Genomic DNA, 17,973 nt, shown 5'->3' on the forward strand with positions numbered 1-17,973 from the left:
CTTGTGTGTCCTGAATTCATTCATTTTAGAGAGGGGAGAGAGAAAAAGGGGAGGAGAAGGAAGCATCAACTCCCATATGTGCCTTGACCAGGCAAGCCCAGGGTTTCAAATGGTCGACCTCAGCATTTCAGGTCTACACCTTATCCATTGCACACCACAAGTCAAGCTGAAGCAATTTTTCTAACAAGCCCTTTTCCCATATAGTTATGTCTTTTTTTTTTTAATTTTTTTTTTATTTATTCATTTTAGAGAGGAGAGGGAGAGACAGAGAGGAGAGACAGAGAGAGAGAAGTGGGGGAGGAGCTGGAAGCATCAACTCCCATATGTGCCTTGACCAGGCAAGCCCAGGGTTTCGAACCGGCGACCTCAGCATTTCCAGGTCGACGCTTTATCCACTGCGCCACCACAGGTCAGGCCCATATAGTTATGTCTTTAGGCATGACCTATAACCTCTGACCTTCCCTTTAAAAATGGAAATGTTAACTACATAAGGGTTGTAGCAAAGCTAAGTTTGAACAGCAAAGGAAGTGCCGCATAAGCTGCACTTAATTGCTTGTGCCATAGCTAGAGATAAAGCTGTACAATTCTGTGAGTAGCGGCTCTGGCCAGTTGGCTCAGTGGTAGAGCGTTGGCCTGGCATGCAGGGGTCCTGGGTTTGATTTCCGGCCAGGGCACATAGGAGAAGTGCCCATCTGCTTCTCCACCCCTCCCCTTCTCCTTCCTCTCTGTCTCTCTTCCCCTCCTGCAGCCAAGGCTCCATTGGAGCAAAGTTGGCTCGGGCGCTGGGGGTGGCTCTATGGGTTCTACCTCAGGCTCTAGAATGGCTCTGGTTGCAACAGAGCTACGCAACCAGATGGGCAGAGCATCGCCCCCTAGTGGGCATGCCGGGTGGATCCCGGTCGGGCGCATGCAGGAGTCTGACTCCCTCACTGTTTTCAACATCAGAAAAATACAAAAAAAAAAATTCTGTGACTAGCTTTCTGGACCACTCTTATTTATAGATGTTGAATCTAGCCTATGGGGTAAGTTGTTCAAGTATCCTTTACTTCCAACAGCATTTTTAAGGGTTAATATGGTCTCCTTTTCCTTTTGGGGCTAACTTGAGTTTAACTGACCATCTGTTTGAGTGGTGGTAGGAGGGGACTGCAAAAGGGAGCAACCGGATCAATCTGGGGAGCTGTCTTAGCCACTGACCATCGGTATTGATGACTTAAAGCAGGGTGAAGGTGAAAATAGAAATGAGTAGGTGGTGGACTGGTTCTCAAACCAGGAAGACGGGGGACATGGAAATCCTCTCTCGTCAGTCTGGCAGAATAGGAGCGGGTACCGAAGGGTTAAGTCGCTGTCGCAATCGTTCTTCCCGCCCAGAGGGAGTGACCTCCGCTCTGAGGGCGGCACCGGAAGTGGCGTAGGCCCCCCCCTCCCCCAGAGCCGGTAGGCTGCAGGGGCAGCCGAGATCTTTTGTGGCTCCGGTGCCCGCCAGCCGGTACCTCCGGCTCCTCCAAATCGGGGAGTCTCGCGGCAGGCCCGCTACTCCCCGAGAACAGTCATGTCTGGTAACGGCAACGTGGTCGCAACGGTGGTGAGTTCTGAACCCCGGTGACCCTTGGAACTTGGGTTTTCCGGCCTAGTGGTGCAATGATTGGTCCCAAGTTGCCAGTCCTTATTGTCTATTGGTTGGAACTACTGTCCTCTTACCCCATACTCATTGCGCAATAGCTTTTAAAGGGCCAGTAGCTGAATCGCCCTGTGGCAGTGGAACGTTAGTGAGCGGTGGGGATATAGTTAAAAGTGGAGGGATTGTTTCGAACGCAGGCCCCATTCTTGCGGGGATCTTGGTGGGACTCCTTCAGGGCGGGGATCACGGCTCTAGATTTAGTGACCCAGGTTAGGAAGGTTCGTCTACAGAAGACAGGGCTCTGTTCCCCAGGATCCTTTCACACGAGACAGGGTCGAGATGGGGTTCCGCCATTTTGCAAGATGTTCCACTTGTCATCTAGAGAGGAGAGCATACCCCCCAAGTCTGAACTGCATACAAACATCTTGGAAGTGCACTTTCTGCCCTTTTTCCGTTTTAGCAATCACCCAGCCCCACCCTACTCTCTTAATCCCCAGCCGAAACAAACCACTGAGTTACTACTTTAGAGGGGAGCACTCTTGGGTCTATCTAGTCTGCTGCACAGGAGTTCTGGCCTTGAGCAAATGCAAACTAGAGTCAGTGGAAGCCACTGCCAGCCTGAGATAAGAAAGAGATGGGGCAGCTGCTTATCTTCCCCATCCAGGCAGCTAGTGAGAAGATGGATTCTTTGCCATTGCAGGCATTCCTGAGCACTGAACTAGGACTAGAAAGATCTGGATTCCAGCTCCAGTTCTCTGTCCATTATTAGCGGTGTGACCCTGGACAAGTCACTTTACCCCTTAGAGCAGGAGTCTCAAACTCAACTCAGCATGTGGGCCGCAGAGCAAGGTCACAGCCTTTAGGCGGGCCGCACTAGGTCTACAAAAGGCAACTGTTACGCAACACTTTTCTCACTGCAGTTGAAAACAAAAAAAAAAATCAGTACAACAAGCACAATCATACATGCAGTTTACTCAGTGTCACAAAACAACCAGAAACTGTAGTTCGCATCACAACTGCTGTTAACTAAGCTAATATCTAGCTAGGATGCTAGAGAAATGAAAAATACAAGTAGGCCCCTAGGCTTACTTAATTTTATCCAAAATATTTTGAACTTCGTGGATTAGTCTGCGGGCCGCACAAAATTGTTCGGCCCGCGGGCCGTGAGTTTGAGACCCCTGCCTTAGAGCTAGTCTTTGCTTCTGTAATATGATCTCAAAGATGCCTGCCTTGTCTACTTGATATATGGTTATTAAGATTAAAAGCAACAGCTCTATATATGCTAAATAAATAATTTTTTTTTTTTTTTATTCATTTTAGAGAGGAGAGAGAGAGAGACAGAGAGAGATAGGGGGGAGGAGCTGGAAGCATCAACTCCCATATGTGCCTTGACCAGGCAAGCCCAGGGTTTCGAACCGGCGACCTCAGCATTTCCAGGTCGACGCTTTATCCACTGCGCCACCACAGGTCAGGCTAAATAAATAATTTTTAATGGAAGATTGTTTTTTATTTTTTTTTTACAGAGAGAGAGAGAGAGTCAGATAGATAGGGACAGACAGACAGGAACAGAGAGAGATGAGAAGCATCAATCATCAGTTTTTCGTTGCGACACCCTAGTTGTTCACTGATTGCTTTCTCATATGTGCCTTGACCGTGGGCCTTCAGCAGACCGAGTAACCCCTTGCTCAAGCCAGCGACCTTGGGTCCAAGCTGGTGAGATTTTCTTCAAACCAGATGAACCTGCGCTCAAGCTGGTGACCTCGGGGTCTCAAACCTGGGTCCTCCGCATCCCAGTCCGACGCTATACCCACTGCGCCACCACCTGGTCAGGCTTTAATGGAAGAATTTGACTTGAATATGCTATGCAGAATCAATGAAATTAAGGGATTGTTTCAACCTAGCATGTTCCGGGACCTTGGATTCAGGCAGACATCTTTATTTATTTATTTATTTATTTTTATTCATTTTTATAGAAGGAGAGGAAGAGTAGGAAGCATAAACTCCCATATCTGCCTTGACCAGGCAAGCCCAGGGTTTTGAATCGGCAAACTCAGCATTCCAGGTCAATGCTTTATCCCACTGCGCCACCACACGTTAGGCCTGCTTTATTTATTTATTTATTTATTTATTTAAAATGGTACATCCATGGCAATAGATAATTGGGTCCACACCTCTTCATATTATAGGTGAACAAGTAAGGACTGATGAAATAATGTGCTCAAGGTCATCCAGCCAAGAGGCTGAGCAGGCTATACATCAGATCTGTTGACCTCAGTCCTTTATGTATCGTTCCTATCAGATTAGGGTATTCATAATGTTGCAGTTGTTGGGTAGCTCTTGGATGTAGGTAGCACTGAAGCATCCATAAGTGCCTGATCTGTTGTGGATGCTGAACTTGCCCTTAGTGACTCAGCGTAAGTTCCCCTGTGTGGCCCCAGCTGCCCTGCCTCTGCCTGCTGCAGGCCCCACCCTCTCTGTGGCCAGACTGATGGTCCTTATCTCTTTACTCACCTGTCTATGTGCAGCACTCCCACTGCCTTGGCCAGGATGGGCTTAAGAACTCACTGTCCTGGTTATTACAGCAATAGCAGATCCTACTATCGTTTCTCTCTGGTCTCTGCTTCTCTGGGTCTGTGAGGAAGGCAGAAGGTACTGAGGAAAGTAAAGCAACCAGTCTTGGGATATTTCCTTACTCCAAGGCTCAAGTGGCCACAGGCCAGGCGCTGAGGTTCCTTTCTTCTAAGCCAGGGATTCTGTTTCTTGGACAAGGTGTTGAGGAACACAAGGAAAAGAGGGGACCAGGAGAATTTTTTTTTTTTTTGCAGGAAGAAAACAGCCCAAAGATGAGAGTGATTCGTGTGGGTACCCGCAAGAGCCAGGTGAGTGCAAGTGGTGGGTGGAGAAGATTTGATGGAAGAGTTCTGTGTTCACAGTATTAAGGCGGGCGGGGGCAGGGGGCTGAGGATTAGTTTACAGAAGCTTGGGGATGGCTGAAATGGGGTGGCTGGGTGTTAAATTTTATGCAGAATAGCATTGCATTGTGTGGAGAGATAGTCCCTGGGCTGGGGAAGTTGTTAGGGTGCAGAAGACTCCCAGACCAGAACTCTCTCCTTCCTAAGTGGGCATTCAACTCCCTCTCTGAATTCCAGTCCTTTCAGGGTTGTCCTGACCCTTTGAGTGTCTAAGCTCAGGGCAGCAGCCAGGGAAAGACAGCACTAATCCAGATTTCTGCCCCTAGCTGGCTCGCATCCAGACGGACAGTGTGGTGGCAACGCTGAAAGCCTTAAACCCAGGCCTGCAGTTTGAAATCAGTGAGTTTTCCAGACAGGAATGAAAGCTAATAAGAAGCTCTTACCCACCTGGAGAGGAGAGCACAGCATTTCTGGCTTTGCCTAGGACCGAAGCCTGGTTCCATTGCCTTCAAAAATTCTTGGCTGTTTCCAGTTTGGAAGGCCCTATCCTCCTCTACCTGGGCTAGCCTGGCATTTAACATTTTCTGCTTCAGGTCTTTTCATGAGAGTATCTGGTCTTCCTGCTTGGTCCTGGTCTTCTTACTAGATCATACATTCCCAAAGGGTCGGGACTGGGGTTTATTTGCCTGTGTTGACCTTGAATCTTAGCACAGTGCTGGGTTCAGTAGGGACTCAGTAAATGCTGATCAATGAGTAATTGATTGACTCTCTCCTCAGTTGCTATGTCCACCACAGGGGACAAGATTCTTGATACTGCACTCTCTAAGGTAACATCCCCCTCCCCCCAATCCTTGTCTCCCTCCTCTTTCCTTCCCCCAAGAGATTCATTCTAACACACTTTCTTGCGTGTCAGATTGGAGAGAAGAGCCTGTTTACCAAGGAGCTGGAACATGCCTTAGAGAAGAATGAGTAAGCGAAAGACAAGAGTGTGGGCCCTCCCAGCCTCTTGTTGGGATCCACTGAGCATCAGACCTGGGTATCAGCTAGGCTCCTGGGCTTAAAATCTTGGATAGGCTTGAGGGGGTGTCAAAAGTGTGTTTTTTAGACGTCAGAAAAGGAGAATATCCTGGTTCTGAGCCATCTGGCTGCCTGGAGTGCAAGATTTATTGGAGGAGGGTAGGGAGGTAGGGAAAGGGGGAGCAGGTCTCAGGGTCCTGAGGTCTCAGAGAAGCCTGCTTCTGAAACTGCTCCTGGCTCTGCCACTGAAGTAGAGGCAGGGTAGGTGGAGAAGAAGTAGAGGCCTGCTGCTTGGACCCCTTCTCCTTGTTCCTATCCCATTTCTCTAGAGTGGACCTGGTCGTTCACTCCCTGAAGGACCTGCCCACTGTGCTTCCTCCAGGCTTCACCATTGGAGCCATCTGCAAGTAAATGTCCTTTGAATCTAGGCCTGGGCTGGGTGGGTAGGCAGCATGTTTACCTTGGCTTTTCCCTTTGGGAGTTGGCCTTCTGCCTCTAGGGCTGTCTCTCCTGCCCTGAAGTGTATTAAGTATGTATTAAGTATGGCAGAAAAACTGAGAAAATGCTAATTGGTTATCAAGAGAAACTGGAAGTGATGTGAACTGAGTTCTCTCTCTTTCTATGACCTTACCTCCACCCCCTAGACGAGAAAACCCCTATGATGCTGTTGTCTTTCACCCAAAATTTGTTGGAAAGACCCTAGAAACCTTGCCAGAGAAAAGGTGAGTGAGGCCTGGATAGGCATCATGGTGAAATGTGCACAAAAGATGGAGGGTTGGAAGGAGGAAGAAAGGAATAGTATCTGCCAAAGGTTAAATCTCCTTTTAAACCCTCTCTCTGAGCAGTGTAGTGGGAACCAGCTCCCTGCGCAGAGCGGCCCAGCTGCAGAGAAAGTTCCCACATCTGGAGTTCAAGAGTATTGTATCCTTTTAGAGGAGAGAGGGACAGCAGCAAGGTCCAGAGGGTTCTGAGAGTCCTGAACGTGGAAGGGGCTTCTAGAGGAAGTGGATCCTGGGGGCCATGGGCTGTCTGTCCTCCCATCTATCCACCCATCCATCCATCCACTCAATCCTTTCATATTTTCTCAGCCACAGCCGAGTGCTTGGCACTGGGAATAATGGTGAGCAAGATCACCATTGTCCCTGCTCATAGAGTTTACATTTTGGTTTGGGAGACAAACAGGCATTGATAATAGAGTTATACTGAATAGTGCTTACTCTCAGGGTGGGGTGAAGAGGAGAATGGAGGGTACTTCCATTTTTATTTTATGTTCTACATTGTTTCAATTTTTACAATGAACATATAGTATTTTTTATAAAACTAACATAGTATGTGCTAGGTGCTCCAATGTGCCAAGTAGGGAATTCTCTTGAAGCTTCTAATTGGAACATCTAAATACAGACTTTGGGGGCAAGGAAGACTTCTAAGAGATCTTTTTAACCTTGGGCAAGTCATTTAACCTCTCTGTATCATTTTCCTCATTCATAAAATGTAGATAATAATAAAAACTACCTCATAATAGTTTCTGTGTAAATTAAATGAGTTGACATATAAACACTTGAGCAGGGGTCCCCAAACTGCGGCCCTCTGAGGCCATTTATCCGGCCCCACCACACTTCCGGAAGGGGCACCTCTTTCATTGGCGGATGCATCCTGTGCTCCTGGAGTACTGTATGTGGTGGCGCCACAAAGTGCGGCATCGCTCACATACAGTACTACTTCCAGTGACGTGGGATGCACGCATCACAGCTCCAGAAGCGTGTCATATCACTTGTTATGACTAGCAGTGACAAATATGGAACCGGACATTGACCATCTCATTAGCCAAAAGCAGGCTCATAGTTCCCATTGAAACACTGGTTAGTTTGATTTAAATTTACTTGTTCTTTATTTTAAATATTGTATTTGTTCCCGTTTTGTTTTTTTACTTTAAAATAAAATAGGTGCAGTGTGCATAGGGATTTGTTCATAGTTTTTTTATAGTCCAGCCCTCCAACGGTCTGAAGGACAGTGAACTGGCCCCCTGTGCAAAAATTTTGGGGACCCCTGCACTTGAGTATCTGGCATGTAGTATGAGGTAAATGTTAGCTGTTTCTGTTAAGCCGAGAACCAAAAGCCAGCTAGAGGCTCAGGTAGAGGGAACAATTTGCTCATGGTCCTTAGCACCTCTTCACAGAGGGGAAATCTCAACACACGTCTTCGGAAGCTGGACGAGCTGCATGAATTCAGTGCCATCATCTTGGCTGCAGCTGGCCTGCAGCGCATGGGGTGGCAGAACCGAATCGGGCAGGTAGGCGCTGCCCCTGTTCTCTCCCCAGTTAATCTTTATCCCTTTCCTTGTATATGCTCTTCTTGAACACCTCACCTTTAACACTAGACTCCCTCTTTTGCCTGTCCAGGCTTTCTGTATGATAGGGAAGCCCCATCTCACTGCTGTGTACCTTTAGCCCCATCTCCACACTTCTGCCTGTTGCCTCCACAGATCTTGCACCCTGAGGAATGCATGTATGCTGTGGGTCAGGTATGCTTGACCAAGGAAGCCATATATTGATAAACCCAAGAAGCTGATTGCGCAATTTCCCGCATATGTTTCCCCTAGCATAAGCACTCTAGGGAGGGGCAGGCCTTGGGGAGGCTACTGTACTAAAAGGCCTTGGGTAGCAGGTGGAGGTGCATTGGTTCCCATCCTTAGCTCCATTGCTTAGGGAAAATTGGGCCTGATGTCTTAGGCTGTTCTTCCATCAGGGGGCCCTGGGCGTGGAAGTCCGAGCCAATGACCAGGACATCTTGGATCTGGTGGGTGTGTTGCATGATCCTGAGACTCTGCTTTGTTGCATCGCTGAACGGGCCTTCCTGAAGCACCTGGTAGGGCCTTTGTTCACCAGTGGAGGGGTTGAAAGTTGGAAAAGGTAGTGGGGAGATATCTCAAATTAATGCTCTGTATTTAGTGGTAACTCATTTTTGAATTTTGTATCTGAAGAGGACCTAAGTGTGGGCCCCTAGCTACTTTTCAGTTATGTCCTCACAGGCCTATGGATCTTTGAAGACTCTGGTCACAGGGTAGTTAAGGGTCTTTGGAGCTCACAGGGAGAATTTTTTATTGCAGGAAGGAGGCTGCAGTGTACCAGTAGCAGTGCATACAACTATTAAGGATGGACAGGTAATAAGAGGAAAAGGGTGGAAGGGTGAGGAAGAAAGGACTATATGGCATTTCTCCCTGTGCATCCCAAGTTGCCAGCAAGAAGAGCCCAGGTCACTAAACAGTTTCCTCTCAGAATAGAGGCAATTATTTTCTTTCACAGCTGTACCTGACTGGAGGAGTTTGGAGTCTGGATGGCTCAGATAGCATGCAAGAAACCATGCAGGCCACCATCCATGTCCCTGCTCAGGTGTGAAGGCAAGGGTGGGGGAAAGGGTAAGAAGTCTGTCTCACCTCCCCTTTCCTGCTCACCAAGTCCTGTTATTCCCTCACCCAGCATGAAGATGGCCCTGATGATGATCCACAGCTGGTGGGTATCACTTCCCAGAACATTCCACGAGTAGCCCAGCAGGCTGCTGAGAACCTGGGCATCAGTCTGGCCAGCCTGTTACTGAACAAAGGAGCCAAGAACATCTTGGATGTTGCACGGCAGCTTAACGATGCCCACTAACTGGCTTGTGGGGCACAGGGGTCTAGGTTGCTACTGTGCGGTGCCTGCATCCCAGCCCTCGTGCCCCATTCTCATTGCTAACTGGGGAGCTACTGCCCCAGGGGATTGAACTGCAGGATCAGACTTCCAGGGACTGCCTTGTCTGCTGGGAAGATGGGGGCTTCATCTCTACAGAGTCCAAGCCTTTAAATGTAACCAACTCTGCTAAATAAACCAGTTCTGAAAGTGTTTGGGTTTTTTTTGTTTTTTTTTTTTTTAAAGGATAAACACAAAACCCTTGACTCCTTCGAGGCTGGGAACTCTGTTCAAACCTCTTCTGGAACACTCGTTTCTGCCTCAGTAGTTCTCAATTCATTTCAAAACAACTTTCTCATAGACACCAAGAACAAGCCATAATCATAAGTTCCTCTAGTTTGATCTCTCCAGTAAACCAGTCTTACATCTGATAGTGCCTCCACTACACTACCTCAGAAGAGGAAGCTAAGTCATCAGTCCTACAACAGTGGGGCAAAATGAAAACAGGACATGTTTGTTGTTGTTTGTTTTTTTTTAAAAAACCTTTAATAGACAAAATTAGTCCACCTGGAACTCCCCAATACTAAGGTACTACTCTTAAGTGGGTTAGCTGCTAAGTTCCAGTTCGGAAGCCCACGGAGGCTGTGTCCAGCAGGGGACCGGGGTGTGCTGGTACCGCCGGCTGCAGGGCAACGGTGGCGGGAAGCCTGGTGCCCACCGCTCCAGGAGCCCGCGCGAGCCCCGCGTCCACATGGCCCTTCAGGCCCCGAGCCTCGACCCGGGGCGCCCCTCCGCGGGTAGAGGGTGCAAATCCAGGGTCCGTCCGGGCCGAGCCGCACAGGCAGGCCTGGAATGAGGACGGAGGGAGCGGATGGGAAAAGCCTGGAGAGCCGGCAGGTAAGGGGATGCCCGAATACATTTAGAGACCAAAGTTCCTCCGCCAAAACCAGGAAGAAAGTCAACAGCCATGTCTAAAGTCGCAGCCTAAGAACCAAGCTGGAAAAGCTGAGGGGCCGGGGCCGCTCATCTCCACCCTGCACCGGAGCAAGCCCGGCCTTCCAGAAAGTGCCGCCGCTCCTGCTGCTCGCAGGGCAGGGAGGCTGAGTCACAGTTGCGGGGACAACCCGGGGCCGAGCTATTGCAGCCCCGAAGCGGGGCCCGCGAGCCCGCGCGGCGGCCACAGGCTGGGGGCGGCGTGGCAGCCGACCACCGTGGCTCAGCTCTTTCCGTGACGGTTGTGGTGGCCCTTAAAAGGGCCTTTGTGGTGGCACAGGGCGGCGCAGGCGCCCTTCAGTATTCCTGAGAGGCCTGGGTGGCCTTCTTGCCGCCCGCCGGCGCCTTCGGCCCCACGGTGGCACTGGTCTTCTTGGGCAGCAGCACGGCCTGGATGTTGGGCAGGACGCCTCCCTGGGCGATCGTCACGCCGCCCAGCAGCTTGTTGAGTTCCTCGTCATTGCGGATGGCCAGCTGCAGGTGGCGGGGGATGATGCGTGTCTTCTTGTTGTCGCGGGCCGCGTTGCCCGCCAGCTCCAGGATCTCCGCGGTGAGGTACTCGAGCACCGCCGCCAGGTATACTGGCGCTCCGGCGCCCACCCTCTCGGCGTAGTGGCCCTTCCGCAGCAACCGGTGAACGCGGCCCACAGGGAACTGGAGGCCAGCGCGCGAGGAGCGCGACTTGGCTTTCGCGCGGGCCTTGCCTCCAGTCTTACCACGGCCCGACATACTGCGCGAGGTAGGAGAGCAGCGAGGAGCACCTCCAACGAATCAGTACAGTCGCCCACTGCAGTTTAACTGCTGCTGTGAACACCCAAGGGTCTTCCTTATAACACCTGGGGCACACCTCCGCGCCCTCCTGATTGGTTCTCTCCTCTAAAGGCGCTCCTGGTTGGGCGCCGTCAACCCTCCGTTGACGCGCCTCGGCTAAAGAAGCGCCACAACCGATTGGTTGAATTTGAAAACCTTTTGCCCGGGGAAAACGGCCAAGAGCGATGGCAAGCGGACAACCAACCACTCCCTCACGTAGCCAATCATTGGAAAGCGCGCGAGATTTAAACGCCACAGTCCGCGGCCAGAACCGGAAGAGAGAGGGGGTGGAGTTTGAAGCCATCTCCAGACCCTTTGGGAAATGCGTGGTGCCTGAGATTTTTAAAGAAAAACGGTGAACACTGGAACTGCCTCTGCCTCCCCTTCCAAGTCTGGTCGCACCCTACTCCTTCCTCTTACCCAATAAAGGAAGAGTAAGAGAAAGAAATGAAAGCCCCTGAGAGTTAAGATCCCATACTAGAGTACAAGTCCACTCTCGTGGCTTTTTTTTTTTCTTTTTATTTATTCATTTTAGAGAAGAGAGAGAGAGGGAGAGAGAGACGGGGGGAGGAGCTGGAAGCATCAACTCCCATATGTGCCTTGACCAGGCAAGCCCAGGGTTTCGAACCGGCGACCTCAGCATTTCCAGGTTGACGCTTTATTCACTGCGCCACCACAGGTCAGGCTCTCATGGCCTTTCATGCTACCTGAAGTATCAGGATTTCAATATAGCGTGTCCGTAAAGTCATGGTGCACTTTTGACAGGTCACAGGAAAGCAACAAAAGACGATAGAAATGTGAAATCGGCACCAAATAAAAGGAAAACCCTCCCAGTTTCATACCTATTCAGTGCAGTTCGATGTGGGCTCACGCACAGATTTTTTAGGGCTCCTTAGGTAGCTATCCCGTATAGCCTCTACAGACTCGTCACTGACTGATGGCCTACCAGAACGGGGTTTCTCCACCAAACTGCCGGTTTCCTTCAACTGCTTATCCCACCGAGTAATGTTATTCCCAAGTGGTGGTGCTTCATTATAAACGCGCAGATATTCATGTTGCACTTTGGTCACGGATTCAAATTTAGCGAGCCACAGAACACACTGAACTTTCCTCTGTACCCTCCATGTCTTGACTGGCATGGCCGTGGGCTGCTCCGCTGTATACATGGTGTTACGTCATCATCTGTGCATGCGCACATGCTGCCACATCATCCTACAGAAACTGGGAGGGTTTTCCTTTTATTTGGTGCAGATTTCACATTTCTATCATCTTTTGTTGCTTTCCTGTGACTGTTCAAAAGTGCACCATGACTTTACGGACACAGTTGTATATTCAACATGTTCTGTCCGGCCTCAGTTCTTTTTACTCACATCTTGCTAGAAGGGGCCTGGTGTACTTACAAAAAGGGGGGGGTAGAGAAATAGGCATCTTCTTGTAGAAAGTGCCTCCATCAACCCTTCCAATGTACCCTAAAATGCCCATATAGGAAACACACCTATAGGAATAAGAAAATTATAACACTTTATTGTTACCACTGGGAGCACCTGCACCCCCAACCCACGACCCCCTACTTTTATTAATTAGAATACTTAATTTATAACCTAATATGAAGTCATCTTCGAATCTGTGTTCCTATCACTGGCCAAGGTTCTATCTCCAGGCCTCACATATTCCTTAAAAGTCAGAGTTGTGAAAAACTTCGTAACAGCTGCAGTTTCTCACCTTAGAGGAGAGTGGCAAGTTGGAGAAAACTACAGGCAAAGTCTGATCAATAGTCACTGCAGGGCAAGAAAGGCCCAGTATGTCAATAATCACTGGGGAAAGGAAATGCTAAGGAAATGAGGGGTGGAGGCCTGGGCTGAGAGGCAATCTTGGTCTCAAATGAGGTTGGCCTGATTCAGGAACCCTGAAGACTGTAAAATAAAGGGCAATGATCAGGGGACTCAAACATCATAGAAGAGTCGCACTAGCTGATATCGAATGGAGAAGGTGGCAGCACTGCCCAGGATCTGTGAGGAAAAATGGACTACAGTAAGAATCATGAAAAAATGGAGATAAGGAGGCGTAAACCCCATCCCCAACCACACCTGTAGCAGCAGCAGTAGCATTGTGAGGTTTCTCTCATGCATAGGCCCAAAGACTTTAAGTAGCAAGTTGATGAGGGTCATGTTGTTACACTCAGTGAAAGCACCATCCTCATTCTCAGTCTGGTGAACTGTCACAAGTTGGAGACTCTCTGCTATCTGGAAGGGTTGGACGTGGAGAGAACTTAAGCTAATACCTATGCTTATTGGATGAATATCTGCTTAATGCTTCCAAACTCCCCTTGGATCTAATGCAAGCCTAGGTTTCCCATTCCCTGAATTCAGGATGGTGGCCTAGAGCCATTATCTCCTTGTTCCCCTATTACCTTTAGAATAAAGGTGCCCAAGAAAGAAAGGCTCTTGGTCTTGAACTTGGAATAGCTCATCTCCAGTTTGCCTGTGTTGGTATTAAGTCTGCAGTGGGAAGAGAGCTTTATGTAACCAGGCCACTACTTAAAGAACTCTCCTCAGTGTGGTTATTTAATTGGAAGAGAACTGAATGTGGAGTCAAACAACTTGAGATCTATTTCTGGCTCTGCTGCTTACTATTGTGTTCAGAGTCGCTATGAACATTAAATGAGCTTATGTAAGTAAATGTGCTCTGTAATTTATAAAATACTAACCACATGGAGCCCTAGCCAGATAGCTTGGTTGGTGAGAACATTGTCCTGATATGCAAAGATTGTGGGTTTGATTCCTGGTCAGGATATATACAATAGATCAATGTTTCTGTCTCTCTCTCTTCCTTCTTCTCTCTCTAAAATCAATATATAAATCTTTTTTAAAAATGCTAACCACTCCCTTTGAATAGCAAATGTGTAAGGCTGGCTTTATGCATCCCAGCTGAAAAAGCTATTATGTCCCTTTCAAGCCCCAAAGCAGCTACCTGGGCACACGGTGGCGAGGGCAGGGGATGATATGCAGGAGTTGAGGCAGTGAGTAGAGAAAGTTGAACACCTGGGGCATGAAGAAGAGGAGCATAGTCTTGCTGAAGTGTCCCAAGATGCCCACCACGGCAAAGGTCATGCCAGCAAAGTAACAGAAAGTATCTCCCACGAACACCTGTGATGGGTACCTGTGTAGGGGGGAGGTTCTTGAGGAGCCAGTGGCAATCTTTTCTCTCATATCACACACCCTGGGCACTGGGCTCGCCTTGACCCTAGTTCTGACTAGAACTCCCTCTAGCTCTCCTAGCAACTTTGCAGGACTCAAGGCCCTGAATTCATCTATTCCTGGGGCTCCACAGCACTTGTCCCCAACCACTGTTGGGCAGAGAGCAATTTAAGACTACTACCAATTGAAGACCCAGAAAACACTCAATACAAGTGTGCACAGGTTTAGCCTATCAGGACCATATTTGCCACATATTCAAATAGTCCCCCGCGCTCGCTTTGGCAGCATATATACAAATAGTTGTCTCCCTACCTATAGGCCTACTTACCAGTTATGATAGAGCAATCCCAAAGTGGTGAAAAAAAAGGGTATCATGAAGTAGAGGGAAAAGACATGATCATCTCGACAATCACCTTTGGAAGCAGAGGGAAAAGAAAGAAAAAACTGGTACCCACTTCCTCTGCATATCCTGTTTTTGTTTATCTTTAAGTTATGTCCCAAGCTGTATTGTCCACCTCTCCCAAGTCATATTTAAGAATTAACTACCCATTTTATGTCACCCAGTCAATTCTCAACATACCACCTTTTTCATGAGTGCTTCCTGAACTAGTTATTGTCTTAAATTGGTTTAGACCGTTCAGACCTTGATTTGAACATAAGCTTTACTTTCTAACTGTGTAACTTTGGTTATGACACATTCAACTTCTCTAATCCTGTTTACTCATCTGTGAACCAGCCACACACAGCTGTTACAAAGTGTAAATGAGATGTTTTAAAAGTGCTTAGTTTTAACAAACACATAATTTACTGACTTCTTGTAACAAGAAGACGTTTTGGAAAACATGGGGGTGGGGAACCACGGGATGCCTCAGTAAGGGGGGTGTTAGGAGGAATTTTAATGTTGAGGAGGATGCAAGGGGGCAGTTTTGCCCTGGTCTGGATGCTGTCAACAAGAGTGATTCTATCTTAATTTGGGAGGGTGGGGGTGGAGGAGAGGTAGGAAGGGAGTGGGAGAGAGAAACATCAATTCATTGTTCCACTTAGTTGTGCCATTGAATGCTTCTCATATGTGCCCTGACCAAGGCTCAAACCGCTGACCTTGGGATTGAGCCAGTGACCCCAGTGCTCCAAGAGGAGGTTCTATCCACTGTGCCACCAGCCAGGGAACTCAGCATCTTAATTTTTATCAAAGTGGGAAGAACTGAATTATAAGAAAGCAGCAATCACTCATGTTAGCCAGAAGAGGGAGATCTTGCTCATTTTTGTGTGATTCACAATGTTCTTGTGGTTTTATCTATGCTCATAGTTATGGAGGAGTCTGGTTTTTGTCTTTATCTATCCTGGTCACAGTGATCTGGGGGTTCTGTGAAATTGTTTATATATTTTTTTATTTTAATTTTATTTTATTTATTCATTTTAGAGAGGAGAGAGGGAGGGAGAGAGAGAGAGACAGAGAGACAGAGAGACAGACAGGGGGGAGGAGCTGGAAGCATCAACTCCCATATGTGCCTTGACCAGGCAAGCCCAGGGTTTCAAACCGGCGACCTCAGCATTTCCAGGTTGATGCTTTATCCACTACAGCACCACAGGTCAGGCCAAATTGTTTATATTTAATAAGAGAAGATCATCGCATACCTATTAGTGCCAAACTAGATATAAATGACAGGACTGCTATTTTTCTCACATTTAATAAATCTTAGTTATTATTTGGAAAGTAAATACCTTCCCTTATCTTCTATAATTACTAACACATTGCTTTTTTTCCAAATTCCCCAATGCCAGATATCAGACAACTTCCTTAACACTCCGGCTTCTCTCTCCCTACCCTCAGTCCCACCTACCTTGCAGCTCCACCAGGTTGAAGATGATGATGGAAGCAGAAATGACTAGTGACTGGCCTGCCTCTAGGCCATTAATTCCTGCTAGGATATTGATGGCATTGGTACAGAACACTGCCAACAGCCCCATGTAGACATAGTACAGGATCCCTGTGGGGAGAGAATAGCAAGAAAATATGTAGTGCCATGTCCAGAATGAGTATTTAAGAATATTCTTCTGAAACAAATAGTGAGGACAGAAGATAGGATGAAGAACCAAGAGAAAGGATCTGAGAAGACACAAAAACAAAGCAGAGAGACTTGGAAGAGAATGTGGATCACCAGGAAGGATGTTCTGCTGGATATCTTACGGGGTAAGGGTGCTCTGAAGTAGGGGACAGAGGAACAGTAGCAGTGGGGCTACTCACCCAAGTCCAAATGCAGGCCAAGAATTGGTCGAAAGGGCTTGGGTACCACAATGGTTGTGTTGCCAAAGTTGGTGAAATAGACCATGAGGAGAGGTAGTGAGGCAGCTGTGGGCAGCAGCAGCTTATGGCGCCAGCGCAGATTCAGGACATCATCCGCAAAGCCCAGGAAAATCATGCAGCAGATGGCAAGGAGTGCACCTATCAGGGCCACAAACTGGGGGAGGCTCGGGCAAGTCACTGCTCAACCCTACTTCTACTTCACCATTCCTTTCAAGAACTCTTCTTTTCGTTTGTTCCTCAGTCCCTCCCCCAAGCTCAAATAAACCCAACTCTCAGGTAACTCCCAGCCCCCAGCAGCCAGAGGCAACAGCCCTCACTAACCCACTTACTTCGTGGTGGGGAAAGGCTTTACACTGTTCCTCCACAAAGCAGTTCAGGAAAGGGAAAGGGATGAAGCAGAAGAGAATGATAAGGAAAACAGCACCGCTGATGACTCCCTGGGATTCTGGGCTGTGGACCAGCAGGAAAGGGTGGGGAGGAAGGGAAAGAGGAAAGGGGGGCGTGGTCACTCACTAGTGCAAGCATTATAGTAACCAAATTGGGGATGCGGGGGGGGGGGGGGCACCACTGCTGGAGGCTCCGGTACCAGATAGTTCCCCCTTTCCCTAGCTAATCCCTTTCCCAAAGCTAACCCATTCACCTTCCACGGTCTGTCTGCTGGGTTGGCGCTGCATCTCCGCAAGCGGTCAAACACCCCAGTCCCAGCCCCTGCCTTGCCCACCCCGTCCCAGCCCTTGTCCTCTTCCCGGGACCCCGTGTGGCTCTGCTCACATCTGCTTCTGGCCGGGTTTGTTGAGGTCCTGGCCACATAGGCGCGCGGCGATAAAGTGACCACGGAAAGCTGGTATGAGGGTGAGTGTGGCCAAAAACCCCAGCAGCGAACCGATCAAATTCACCAGCAGCGGCATTGGCAACTCCGGGAAGGCCCACATGGTGACCAACCAGAGGGCCCGCTCCGCCGCCTCCTCAGCTAACGTACAGGAAGGGGAGAAGCCTTCAGCACCCAGCAGTAAGATTCCGCTCCCCCCAGAATAGGTCCCACACCAGCCTGAGAAAAGCCGACAACTGTGACTTAAGCTGTTCTTGCGACTCCTGAAAGCGTCTATATAGCAACCTCAACTCCACCCCACTGTATTTACTTAACCACTGTTTCCGCCCGGATCTTGTTCACAGAGCAACTGTCGTCGCTGAAGCCGGAGGCGGGCGCGGCCATTTTTAGTATGGGCAAAAGAGTGGGGGACAAAATTTTAAATCACATCCTTTATTCGAAAATGGAGTCGTCACGTGAATATGGGAAAACCAATTGCAGACAAAAGCAGACATTTTCCTATCATATTTAAGATATACAACCCAAAGCGGAAAAACAATTCTCCAGGTTCCAAGATGAACGACCCCTCCACCACGTGTCTGACGCCGCTTTTAGTTCCACGTCAGTTTTAGCTCTGTGGGCCTCCGC

General features: G+C 48.7%; 3 protein-coding genes across 5 annotated transcripts; 1 reads left to right on the forward strand and 2 right to left on the reverse strand.

Moving 5' to 3' along the window:
• The first annotated feature begins 1,411 nt into the window (after window positions 1-1,411).
• Window positions 1,412-9,425, forward strand: HMBS (hydroxymethylbilane synthase). 2 transcript variants are annotated; one of them, XM_066246449.1, is made up of 14 exons: window positions 1,412-1,582; window positions 4,444-4,497; window positions 4,857-4,929; window positions 5,308-5,357; window positions 5,444-5,499; window positions 5,877-5,954; window positions 6,192-6,269; window positions 6,393-6,468; window positions 7,724-7,837; window positions 8,030-8,068; window positions 8,293-8,412; window positions 8,654-8,707; window positions 8,850-8,936; window positions 9,024-9,425. In XM_066246449.1, exons 1-14 carry the CDS (start codon window positions 1,550-1,552, stop codon window positions 9,195-9,197), a joined length of 1,086 nt encoding a protein of 361 aa, XP_066102546.1. In that variant the 5' UTR covers window positions 1,412-1,549; the 3' UTR covers window positions 9,198-9,425. The 2 variants fall into 2 exon arrangements, with proteins under 2 accessions (XP_066102546.1, XP_066102555.1); XM_066246458.1 differs by lacking the exon at window positions 1,412-1,582 and adding an exon at window positions 4,157-4,267.
• A 310-nt stretch (window positions 9,426-9,735) lies between these two features.
• Window positions 9,736-11,026, reverse strand: H2AX (H2A.X variant histone). Its single transcript, XM_066253640.1, has one exon. It carries the CDS (start codon window positions 10,932-10,934, stop codon window positions 10,503-10,505), a length of 432 nt encoding a protein of 143 aa, XP_066109737.1. The 5' UTR covers window positions 10,935-11,026; the 3' UTR covers window positions 9,736-10,502.
• Window positions 11,027-12,519: 1,493 nt separating this feature from the next.
• DPAGT1 (dolichyl-phosphate N-acetylglucosaminephosphotransferase 1) lies at window positions 12,520-17,647 on the reverse strand. Of its 2 annotated transcripts, XM_066246470.1 has the most exons (9): window positions 17,289-17,647; window positions 16,847-16,967; window positions 16,458-16,671; window positions 16,054-16,200; window positions 14,541-14,625; window positions 13,986-14,174; window positions 13,426-13,513; window positions 13,103-13,258; window positions 12,520-13,024 (listed from the first exon to the last, which is right to left on the reverse strand). In XM_066246470.1, the coding sequence occupies exons 1-9, from the start codon at window positions 17,447-17,449 to the stop codon at window positions 12,959-12,961; spliced, it is 1,227 nt and encodes a 408-aa protein (XP_066102567.1). In that variant the 5' UTR covers window positions 17,450-17,647; the 3' UTR covers window positions 12,520-12,958. The 2 variants fall into 2 exon arrangements, with proteins under 2 accessions (XP_066102567.1, XP_066102576.1); XM_066246479.1 differs by lacking the exon at window positions 16,847-16,967 and having other exon boundaries at window positions 17,289-17,468.
• Window positions 17,648-17,973: the final 326 nt, after the last annotated feature.

This window comes from Saccopteryx bilineata, chromosome 1 (assembly GCF_036850765.1).
Source record: "Saccopteryx bilineata isolate mSacBil1 chromosome 1, mSacBil1_pri_phased_curated, whole genome shotgun sequence".
Classification (NCBI taxonomy): domain Eukaryota; kingdom Metazoa; phylum Chordata; class Mammalia; order Chiroptera; family Emballonuridae; genus Saccopteryx; species Saccopteryx bilineata.